The sequence below is a fragment of the Siniperca chuatsi genome, linkage group LG17, assembly GCF_020085105.1.
Source record: "Siniperca chuatsi isolate FFG_IHB_CAS linkage group LG17, ASM2008510v1, whole genome shotgun sequence".
Classification (NCBI taxonomy): Eukaryota; Metazoa; Chordata; class Actinopteri; order Centrarchiformes; family Sinipercidae; genus Siniperca; species Siniperca chuatsi.
In genome coordinates this window covers 15,714,158-15,726,264 of record NC_058058.1, presented here as the reverse complement: position 1 = coordinate 15,726,264, position 12,107 = coordinate 15,714,158, and the positions used below count along the sequence as shown (strand labels likewise).

Below are 12,107 nucleotides of genomic sequence, written 5' to 3'. Positions count from 1 at the left end.
CTCTCTCTTGTGCACTCTTTTACTCTCTCCTTCCCCCTCTGTCATTTTCTAACTTGTAATCAAGGCTTCTTTGTGTGTTGGGAGGTTATCATGCCTGAATCAAAACAATCATGATTTGTGAACATGCATGCATATACTGATGGGGATGTGGCAAAACATTATGCTTGGCAATTAACCTACGTCCCATACCTGTCTCTGTCCGCTCTCCGCTCTATTTGGTACGCAACAAAATTGCCTCAATAAAAACAGTCCGCAGATAAAAACTATATGTTGGAAACCCCTGCAAAGTAAGTTAAATGCAAAAATAAAAGGTTAACAGAGCAATGAGCATTTATTGCAGCCAAGCTAAATGCAGCCCAACCAAACCTGATAACATTGATATTTCTACTGAGAACATCCTAATAGTAATACAAATGGAAAATACACAAACACTCACATTTACACTGGATATATTTACACACATACTTCAAACACACTCACAAACATGTACTCAAAAATGTATGGGGGAGAAGTCGCAGTGGAAGTGGCTGTGAATCTCTCGAGGGCTGTCATACTCTATCTTGACACAAGGTGGCACTGGAGGGCTTTCTGGAGAGGCAGGGCTGACCTGAGAAGGCAGCAGGGATGCAGCCTTGGTTGGAGTGCTCTCCACTCTGAGGCAAGAGGGCCGCAGAGAGGAAACAGGAGGGAGGACGGTGGTGCTGCTACTGGTGGTGGTGTGTGTATGGGTGTGTGATGAGCGCTGGGAGTTTGCATGTGAGGGCCCATGGTCCCCCCGGGTGAAGAATGAAGGGGGAGGCAGGGTGGTGGAGGAGGGCGGCTGGTGATCTCGAGCACCTCCCAAGCTGGCAGGGTAAGTTGGAGGGCACTGAGTACGCTGGTGGATGGCTGGTTGACTGTACATGCTACCCCACGGGTACGACTGGTACGCTGTGATCCCACCTGCATGTAAACACATGGATTCAAACAGAGATGTGGCAACTGAGCTTTACTGGAGGTAATTTAGCTCGAGTTCAGGAGCAGGACCACACTCAAAACACCCCTCTCTCGGTCTATAAATGCCTACCTGCCCTGCATACCTGTTTGCTCTCTTTTTCTGTGCCCCACAATGACGCCCCTTTTCTCTCTCTCATCAGTCCCCTAGGTGTCCCGAGGAGCTATGGTGGCTCCACCAATCTCATCTGCAAATCTTTACTCATACATTTCATATTCAATAAACACTTATACTAGGGCGCCCTGCGTAAATAAAAAGCATTTCTGTGAGAAACACCCAATTACTATTGGCATGTTGAACCTTAAAAAGTATGCTTTGTAGAAACCTGATAATACATTCAGCAGGTTAAATCAATTCATTTTAAGATTCTGGGTTAATTGTGGATGAATTGTGTAGTATTTTATTCCCAACTGCCACAACACAGCTTCTGACTTTGCTACATATCTGATTCGCACCTCTGATTGGCTTCTTCTCCACTGTAACAGCAGTTAAGGCTCAGAGGTATCATAGTATATAGAGCCTTTTACTACACCAAACTGGCAGAAAAAAAAAAAAACATGATTTGAAATAATTACTAAAGATAAATAATAACCATTTAGTATTGTTAAATCATCCAGGAGATTCCAATGTTTCTATGTTGAGGAACATTGAGATTATCATTAAAAGAAAACTTTAAAATGGCAATTTACAGTGGTAAAAATAATTTCACAGCTCTATGACTCCACACAATGAAGCCAGATGCTTTTTTTTTTTTTTTTTTAAATAAAAAGGTGTCCTATATTAATTTTACAAAAAGAAGCAGGACTTTTAGAGGTGCCTTTAGATGCTTATTTATGGAGTAAGGTGACAGGTTATTAATGAAATTTTATTTTTTATTAGAATATTTATTGTATTTTATTGATGATATCTAAATAATTGTATTTATGGATATTTATGTTTTGGTTTATTTTGTACTGATGAAAGATTATATTGTTTGATTTTACATTCAGTGGTTTTGTTGCATTTGTTTTTTAACATTTTGGGTTAGTAACAATGTTCTCACTTTTACATGTAAACCCCTTGATTGGTGCATTTTTGCGGCTCCATAAATACATAATATCAAATCTCATTCCAGTGACTCACCATGATGACTGGCCGACTGCAGCAGGATTTGTCCTGCGCTCTGGGACTGGAAGTAGGCGTGGCCTCCAGTGGAGTAGGTCACCATCCCAGTAGAGTTTCCTCCGGGGCCAAAGGTCAGGTAGGAGGTAGGGTTGGAATCTGGAGGTTTGGGGGTGAGGTAGGGGGAGGGGGTGAGGTAGGCCATGTGTGGCAGAGATGCTTGAGGTTGGTGCTGGGGCTGGCTGGTAGGGTAGGAGGTCTGGAGCTGGTAGGAGAGAGCATTGTTCTGCTGGTTTGAGGTCAGATAGTCGAGCTTCTCCCCAAAGTCAAATAGAGAACTGAGGACAATACAAAGAAGAATTTAGTCACAAACACACACACCCATAAATATATAGTGTTACTACAGAGATACCTCTATGGTCATAAACTGACCAGATACTTCCATATCTCTCTGATCCAGTGCAGTGTGGCTACGTCAAAAAAACAAAAACAAAAAAAAACAACCAGTCGGAGCAGAGCATGTAAATTACATGCCAATTTAATTACTGCCTACTTCTTTGTATCTGTATGTGTGAACACAGCATAAAACTCTATAGTCATGCTAGCAACTCTGTGAAGCTGTACTTATGCACAGCGGCGCTTTGAGCTAAATGCTAACATCAGCAAGCTGACTTGCTCACAATGACAATGCTAACATACTGATGTTTAACAGGTAATGTTTATCATATTCACCTCTTAGCTTAGCATGTTACTATGAGGCTGACAGATAGATAGATGTCATTAGTTTTGCATGTGTACCAAATTTCACGGAAGTCCATTCAATAGTTGTCATAATATTTCATTAAAACCTCAAGGTGGCGCTAGAGGAAAAGCCAACATTGTCATCCACAGACACATGCCGCTAGAATGGGTAAAAACTTAAAATTTCTCACTTGCGTCTATTAACATCTAGCCTTGCAAGTACTTTTTGGGTTATACTATATGCCCAAATTCTCTGATTATTTGCCTGAGATTTCTGCTGCCACTCCAATACAGTGGAGGTGAATGTATTTTGTGCTCTAAGTATTGAAAATTACATTTAAAAAATGTAAAAGCAACACTGTTTGAGACAGAATATCTCAGTTACTCTACAAATACACATTAGCAAACAATTTAAAAGGAACTTTTTTTTTGAAAATAGTTTCTTTTGTTGAACTGACCCTTTAAGTCTCCTAACAGCAGGACTGGAAAATGCATTAATATCCACTGTTAGTTTTTGTATTGTCTTGCATTGGGGGATTTTTTAGCACAGTGATACATAATTGTAGGCAAACAAACATTTTGTACAAAGCAATCACTAACTGAGATGTCTCCCAGCATGATTTCTGAAATATTTCAGAGCGCCAGCTGAAACTGACTCCCCACTAATACAGGCGCTGTCTGAGGCATCATTATATCAGTATTTCACAGGATCCCTGCTCATGTCTGCAGCCTGCCAACCCTCTGTCCTCCTGTCATCTCTTGTACTCGTTGTCCCTGTTCAAATCATCTTCTAGTATTCATGTCACAGTCGACTGAGTTGAACTAACCTGGTGTCAGTCTGCATAGACTGGGAGTCACGATGGGCCAAGGAGGAGCCACCCTCCAGAGCATCCAGGAACAGGGGTGGAGTGTGAGCCAGGGTGTTAAGGAGAGGTGGAGTGGGGTTGGCAGGGTTGTAGGTCGTTGTAAAAAGGGGGAGACTGGCTCGCCGCAGGGGAGGAGGGCTGTGCATGGGGCGGGGGTGGTACTCTCCCAACCCCCCCTGAGAGGAAAGCTGGTGCTGGCCCCCATCTCTCACTCTGGATTGACCTTGAAGATGAAACAGAGCTTAAACACTGAGATTAAAGCGGTACTGTAGTTTGGATTCTGGGGAATTTTACTGTCTCAACATGCAGGGTAAAGGTCCACTGAGCAGTGAGTTTAAACTGAGCTCAACTCAATTCATGGATTCTACAGCATCAAGATAAAGCTTCTCACAAAGAAGGAAAATGCACCAAAGACTGGTGGTTGGTCCAACTACAAACTGTAAATCATGTAGTTATAAAGCCACTAATTTCACTATTAATAATAAACTGAGATCAAACTTCCTACTATTTCAGTTTAATTGTGCAAAAACAGAGATGATGAATATTTAGGGGACTTTGGTGGCCTTAGTAGGACCTCTCAGGCAGCCCTTCCTCTTAGTGGCTATAGCTATACACAGGGCTATAGCTGTAATATGAGACAGGATTTTACAACTCCTGAAAGGTGGAAAAAAAATTGAACCAGTTTAAAATCTTTGCCAGACAACCTGCAGTTTTTTTGCTGAGGCCCTCTGCCTCAGCATCGCCACTGTGCCAACCCAGTGTTCTCACTGAATTAGATTATTCAATCCTCAGCTATGGAGAAGGTGCCATTTCAAGTCAATTTCTTTTTTTATATAGCCCAATATCACACATTTGTCAGCTACTTAATCACATAGACATTCATGGATTACATTAGTTTATTTTCACCATTTAGCAAATCCTCTAGTTTCACACAAAGGCATCCTGATTCTGGTTAAGTCAAGAAAATAGCATAGATCCTCAGACCTGGGCTGTTGAGGCTGGCCAGCAGGTTGCTGTAGGAGGGCGGAGTCTGGTTGGACAGGGTGGGGAAAGAAGGTGCTGCAGGGGTGAGCTGAGGCAGCTTGGTGGCAAAGTGCCCAGTAAAAGAAGGAGCTCCCTTACTGAAAATAAAAAAAGAACACAACATAAATAACAGTAAGTCATAGAACAAATTAAAGGTGGGGTATGCAATTCTAATCCAATACATGTCTTTTTGTCAAATTCAACTAATATCTCCTCATGGTCAGCTAGCTGTCTGTTCAGTGTGTGTGCTGAAAGATCTGGTGTTTGTACACAGCCCTGGCTCTTTAAATGGGAAACAAAAAAGTGTCTCGGACCGAGCCACACAACTCTATTCCAGCCATGATTTGTGTGTCAGGTAGCGTTAAATGACTTGCCCACGGACATTCAGCTTACTTTCTAGTTTGCCAAGATATGCTGTTGTTGTGATGTTAGCTATAGCAGCAGGAGAGTTTTGAGTATCGCTGTCTGGAGCTGCTGTGCTGGCTCTGGGAAACATCTCGTCCTCTCTGACTGTTAGCTTTGCAGCAGCAACTAATCCATAACCTAGCTAATGTTAGGTGCATTACTTACTGTGTCATTGTTCGCTCTATATCATGGTATTTGTCATGGTATTGGATTTCTCCAGAATCGCACACCCCTCCTTTAAGCTTATATACAAGTAATAAGCATAAGTGTATAGATAATTTGCACCATGTGAGGACAGAAAACTACAAAACACATGGGGACAATGCCGTAATACCTGTGGGGTGCTAGTGTGGGATTTATTTGGTGATGTAGGGGGCTGCTGCTGTATCCAGCTCTACTCTGTCTGTGTTCAACCTTTGCTGTGATGGAGCGCTCCACTTTCCTCCACTTAGCTCTGCGGTTCTGAAACCAGACCTGGGACACAGGAACATGCACAGGGAGACAATAAAATGTATATCAGGAAAAGTCATGGAGGATGGTGGCGATAAAAATGGAAGGTGATGGAAACAGGATGAGAGGGGAGGTGACAGAAGGAGAGTCAACGCCGAGACAAGGGAGAGAAAACTTAATTCCCTGTTTGCTAAAAGTTTTTCTTTCTTCAAGGAGGTACATCACCAAATAAGCAATATAAAAGGAGTCATAAGGGACATTTCTTAGAAAATCAAAAGAGCAAGATGGCTGTCTAACCATAATTCTTTGAGGTGTGACACCAACTGAAGCAGCGATGACTTTCCTCTTCTCTGCGTCAGGATAGTGGTCCTCCTGGAACAAGGCCTCTAAATGCTCTAACTGATCTGCACGCATATGCACATGCACACAAACACACACACACACACCAAACGCAGGTCAACTGTTTGCATAGTCAAATCTGAACACACCTGGACAAACTGACAATTCGGTTACCAGTACTGTAGAGCGTTCGTGTTTTCTTCTTCGGTGCAGGCGGCAGCAAGCAGCTGTCTACAGTCTCTAACCCCGGCAGCAGAGAGAAGCTCAGGGCTCGGCCTCGGCCCCTGGTACTGTAGCGGATGGAGCGTCGGGTGGAGTAGACCTGGGTTATCTCCATCTGCCATGAACCAGGCAAACATTATCTCAGTTAAATTCAATCAGTACTGTCTGATTTACCAGGTTTATTAAAAAATATGATTTTCTCATTGTCAATAATCACATTTATTTAAAGTTGAACACAATTTTGGAGTATGTAAAAAAAAATGGAGGTGTAGACCAAAAGCCAACAGGGATGTATGTCTGCCAAAACAGCGCTGAGGTGCACTGTGAAGTGCAGAGTTGAATGTTTCAGTAACAAAGAAATGCAACAATGATTTTCTGGAAATATAAGTTGGCTCAGGACGTCAAAGACCAAATCATAAATTTCCAGTTGTGTCTGTGTTTCATCTTCAATTGATCTGCCATTATTTTCTTAATTAATCGATCAATTGTTTGGTCTGTTAAATATCAGAAAACATTTGCCCATTGCAATTACCCAGGAGCTCAAGTAATGTCTTCAAATTACTTAATTTGTCTGACAGTCTAAAACTATCCAATTTAGCATAATTCAAAGCAGCAAATCCTGGGAATGCTGGACCCATCAAATTGTTGCTGAAAAAGGCTCAAACAATTAATCAATTGATCAAAATATCTGACAATTATTTTCCCGTCAATCAATCAATTAATCGACCAATTGTTTCAGCTCTACTATACTCACAATGTACTCGTCAGTGCTCTCTCTGTCGGTTAAGAAGACTCTATCAGCCCCCTCCAAAGGCCAAGCTAAAGCAAAACAGGCATTTTCTTCTGAACTTTATCTATGTTTATTTATCTATGATTATCTACACTTCTGGTGGTGAACAGAGCCCTCCTACAAAATACAGATCACAAAACAAACTTCATGGTTCAGGTACAAGATTATCCACTATATACATGTTCACAGCTCATCAAACGCGAGCAAGTGATTGGTAAACAAAGTGACAGTCTATTCTCACCTCGAGAGGCTGTGGACCCTGCTGGGGGAGACTGTGAGGTAGAGGAGGGCTGTGTGGCCTTTTTGTCCCGTGGGGCTGTGGAGGTGCAGTTTGGATCGGGACTGGAGGTTGTGAGGAGTACAGCAGGGGAATAGGGACTGGGGGGCAATACAGCCCTGTCTCCCCACAACCCAGGTAGACAGGATCGGATAAGTCGCAGCTGTTCATCAGTCCAATTGGAGGCTCTGACAGAGCTGAGCTCTCCTCTGAGGTCCTCGCTGACGCCTCCTGTATCTGATTCTTCTTTTCCTCCTCAAACGGCTCACCAGCATCTTTTAAACTTCTCCTGTTTCTCACTCTCTCACTTTGCTTCTTACCTCGCCTCTTTCTACTCTTTTTCTTCTCATCTTTCTCTTCAAGACTTTTAGTTTCATTGTCCTCTTGCTTATCAGCGATCGTTTCCTTGTTGTTCTCAATCTTGTTGTCTTCCATCTGCACCTCCTGTGCCTCCTCCGCTCCCAGCCTACTCTCTGGCTTCACCTGCTCCTCCTCTTCTCCCTCTGTTGCCATCAATTCCTCTCCTGACACAACAACTTTCAATAACAACAACTTTCTTTCTGCCTCTTCATCCTCACTCTGATTAAACACTTCCTCCTCTCCTTCCCTCCTCCTCCTCATACTCCATTGGTCGTTCTTTGTTTCCAAATCCTCCAGTTCCTCACACAGAAGGCTTGGACAGTCTGCAACAGAGTGAAGTGAGAGGTTTTTTTATTACTTTTGTCCAGGTTCTCTAAAGCCTGGAGCACTTTCACTGACATAACAGGTGATTGGTTGTGGTCAGTTATCTGTACTTTGTCTCTAAAACTCCCACTATTAATGAAAACCAGACCTGGATAAGGAAGATTCTTTATCTGCCTTTGTCTTGCTCCACCAAAAGTATATATAAGTATATAAGATATGAACCACTCAGGTCATCTAACTCTTGTATTTTTGCTGTACCAAGGTTCATTTCAAAATTCGGTGAAGCTGCCTTTAGTGTTTAGACTCCTAGTTGCTGGAATAGGCTCCCTGACTCCCATGACTTAGGGTGTGCTCAGACTCTCATTTCTCCTTTTCAGTGATGTGTATTACATCCTTTCTAATAGAATTATTTGTGTGTGTGTGTGTCTTCATGTGTGCTTGCTGTGAACGTCTATTATTAATAACATTATTTTCATTAGTAGCAGTAGTATTTTTCCATCTTCTTTCTTTCCTTCTTAATCTCCATGTGAAGGACGTTGAGTTTTCCCCTTTAAGCATGTAATTTGATATATACAGTAAACAAAGCTGGGAGGCTGTTGAGTTAAGTGTCTCTGGTTTGTCACAATTAATAGAAAAACTTTTTCATATGATGGCTCTCCAGACACAAAGCAGTTCATAATGAGTCCCTGTTGACATAATGTAATTTCTTTATAGCATTTTGGTATAGGCCCCTCTGACACAGTAGTATTTGCAAACAGGCCAGTGTATTTTAGTGGGAATCTTTGGGGGTTAAGCTGCCTATGGGAATCACATGCAACAGTGTAAAGAAACCTGTCACATGGTGGGTATATCATAGGCTGATTCCAGCATTTTTAAGCTCACTGTTTTTTAATTTTGACTTTCAGGCCAACCAAAAAATAAATAAATGAAGAGACTCCATCATAAGTGTGAAGACGGCTTAGTAACTTGTTTGCCTGTAACTTAAGATTTTTTTCATTATCTGTTAATCTGCTGATTAGTTTGTCAAATTAATCTTTTGGTCTAAAAATGTCAGGAAACAAATGCCTATTGCAATTTCCCATTTTCAAAATGCTTTGTTTTGTCCAAAACCAAAAGATATTCAGTTTACTATCATAAATCACTAAGAAATTCAGCAAATATCCACAATTAAGAAGCTGGAACAACAGAATGTTTGGCATTTTTGCATAAAAAAAAATTTTTTAAATAGTTGCAGATTCATTTTTTTCTCAACGACTAATCAAATCAACTAATTGTTTCAGCTCTGTATTCAGACCATGTTGGGTGTAAATGTAACAAAAAAAAATACAGGAAATATAATTAAACAGTTAGCTGAATAAATAAAAAGTTATAGAGTTAAAGCCCCTGGAGTCTCTAAGTATTGATTATGTCACCTGAAAAAGTGCCTATATTGAAAGAAATAACTTGACAATGTTAGAGGCGTTATGTCTTTCATATTTCATGAAGTGACCTGCAGGTTGAATGAAACCTGATAAACGTCATCCGCAGGAGGAGCTGCTGCCTGCAGTGACTTAATCAGTGTCCCAGCTGTGCAGCGCCTCGTGCCACCTCACCTGACCGTTAATTAACTCTGGCCGGCTAGCTGCAGCTAAACTAGCTAACCTGTCCCTATCTACAAACACCGGGTCGTGAATGTTAATAACCGACTTTTAAATTCTTAAATAGTCTCTGTGGAGCTGAGCAGCACGGGGAGCTGCACCTCACAGGAAAGATTACGAGCTTTAAATACATCCAGAAAGTTTTCTTTCAGAGTTTACAAAATGACACAGAAGTTGAGAAAAGCCTGTCTTTGGTCGGCAGGTGAAAATTGCCGAGGCAAGTCAATAACCAATAAAACAATTAAATGTCACCCTAAATGTCCTTACCAAAAGCTTCAGCACAGTCGTCATCCATTTCGACTCACGCCAGTCAAAACCAATAAACTTGTACTAATAATCAATTAAGCCACGTAGGGTCACGAAGCGAATTGCTCCTGGACTGGAGGCTAATGAGGTTGATTGATTGATTACCTCCTTGAGCAGTGTGACGGAGAATTATCGCGTGAAGCGTGAAGCTCAACCAGCCAATCAGTGTACGGAACAGATCAAAACCTGTAGCTACAGTCCGAGACATACAACCGAGACAATATGAACACAAACTCACCCTCAGTTAACATTATTTAAGAAAAATGTGTTGTTTTTATTCACTGAATATGACAGGATTTCTTACAGTTTCACTTAATCCATTTATTTGTTTTGTTGGCCAAATTTTCAACATTTATAAGCAAGAAATTAAACTTTTCTAAGCTGATTATCTATGTCAAACAATACATTTAATCTTTTATCATCCTAGTTCCCCTGACGTGATTATATACACAAGCTGCATGCACAAGTTATATTGTCTGTTAACTGCTGCACACTTGTTGTACTTGTTATATTTGTTTCAAAAACTGTGTTGAAAAAAAAAGATAAGGCATGAAGCAAGAAGAACATGTAATATGTATACTCATCAATGGTGGTAAATAACTAAGTACATTAACTCAAGTACTGTACTTAAATACAAATTTGAGGTACTTGTACTTTACTTAAGTATTTCCATTTTTGGCTACTTTATACTTCTAATCCACTGCATTTCAGAGGGAAATATTGTATTTTTTACTCCAGTACATTTACTTGACTGCTGCAGCTACTAGTTGCTTTTCAGATTAAGATTTTACACTAAAAACAAATTTTGATAAGCTTATAAAAAAACAACACATTAGTAAAGATTAAACTGTTGGTTCCCAACCATTTTGGCATGAGACCCCTTACAAAAAAAGCAGCAACTATGAGTTCAGATGTCTACGAGTTGTTAGCAGTTCCAGTAAAGAAAGATTTCCTCTCGAAATTTCTCAGAACCTCAGGCCCAAAAAGATAAAAGTATTCAATATCTCCTAAAAAAGATTGATCCCTGTGATTTATCTTGTGACCCTTTGACCGACCCACAGGCTGGGAACCACTGAACTAAACTAACTGCATATAAAGTTATTACTTTAAAAAAAACTGGCTCCACCTCAACGATCTACAACAGTAAAATGGTGCTTGTGTATTGATGCATCAGCATTAACAATCTAATAATATCATTTACAAGATTATATATTAGTAACACAGGAATTTTTTATGTTTGAAGTGCATTTTGCTGAAAATACTTCTGTACTTTTACTGAAGTAGGATTTTAAATGCAGGACTTTTACTTGAAATTGAGTATTTTTACATTGTGGTATTGGTACTTCAAGGATCTGAGTATTTCTTCCACCACTGATATTCATAGTACATCTGTGGTACTCAGAAGTGAATCTCAATTATCTCTTCATAGCTTCCACGGTATCACTATAATGTGCAATAATGATAATAATTCAGATGGGACAAGTTATGTTTTGTAAGAGTGGGTACAAACAATAAAAGTCCATGTAGCCTATAATTAAAAAATAATCATACCCCTGTGAATCATATCACCATAAAATTATACTGTAGCTTAATAAAACATGATTTTATTATGAAAGTTGAGTCATTTAACGCATTATAATGTGTTTCGGGATTTTCAGTGCAGGTTGACTCAACTGTTAAACACTGACGGGCTACAATTTCTTCACATAATTTATTCAGATGTGTCATAAAATATAAAAACAAACACCTGAAAACTGAAGCAAAAGCTTTGTGGCTAAAGAGTATCAAGTCTTTTTGACTTGTGACCCTTTAAAACAAAGCAATGTACTTACAACCCCTTGTCACCAGTTGCAAATGCTGTACCCAGTTGTGACCAGTTTAACCAAAGAGTGAGTTTCCTCGCTTTATTTGATGAAAGACCTGAAAAGGTACAAAAATAATTTACAAGAACAAAACAAAAGATTAAGCATTAAGATTAATGGAAAGCATGAGTTTGTGTATCTGAAATACACAAACTCCCAATCCAAACTATTGCACTTCAGTTGTGAAACTGCAAAGTTAAAATCAGGTTTGTCTTGCTGCAGTTGTTCCTCTGTTACCCACCAGATGGGGTACTGACTGGACCCCAGGCTCTTAAACCTTCTTCTGTCTACTCCAACTCTACTGTTCAGCTTTTACTCCTCTGTTCTACCCCTCCCACACAGAAGAGTTCTCACATAAACCCCTCCTCATCCTCCGTGTGAGGCACATTTTCATATCAGCAGCCCACTAC

The 12,107-nt window shown here is 40.4% G+C and overlaps 1 protein-coding gene across 1 annotated transcript; it reads right to left on the bottom strand.

Annotated features, from left to right (window-relative positions):
• Positions 1-312: 312 nt before the first annotated feature.
• On the bottom strand, positions 313-9,953 carry LOC122864846 (paired box protein Pax-6-like). The gene is made up of 9 exons (XM_044172555.1): positions 9,797-9,953; positions 7,173-7,891; positions 6,094-6,256; positions 5,878-5,984; positions 5,465-5,604; positions 4,687-4,823; positions 3,664-3,925; positions 2,117-2,433; positions 313-942 (listed from the first exon to the last, which is right to left on the bottom strand). The coding sequence occupies exons 1-9, from the start codon at positions 9,822-9,824 to the stop codon at positions 491-493; spliced, it is 2,325 nt and encodes a 774-aa protein (XP_044028490.1). The 5' UTR covers positions 9,825-9,953; the 3' UTR covers positions 313-490.
• Positions 9,954-12,107: the final 2,154 nt, after the last annotated feature.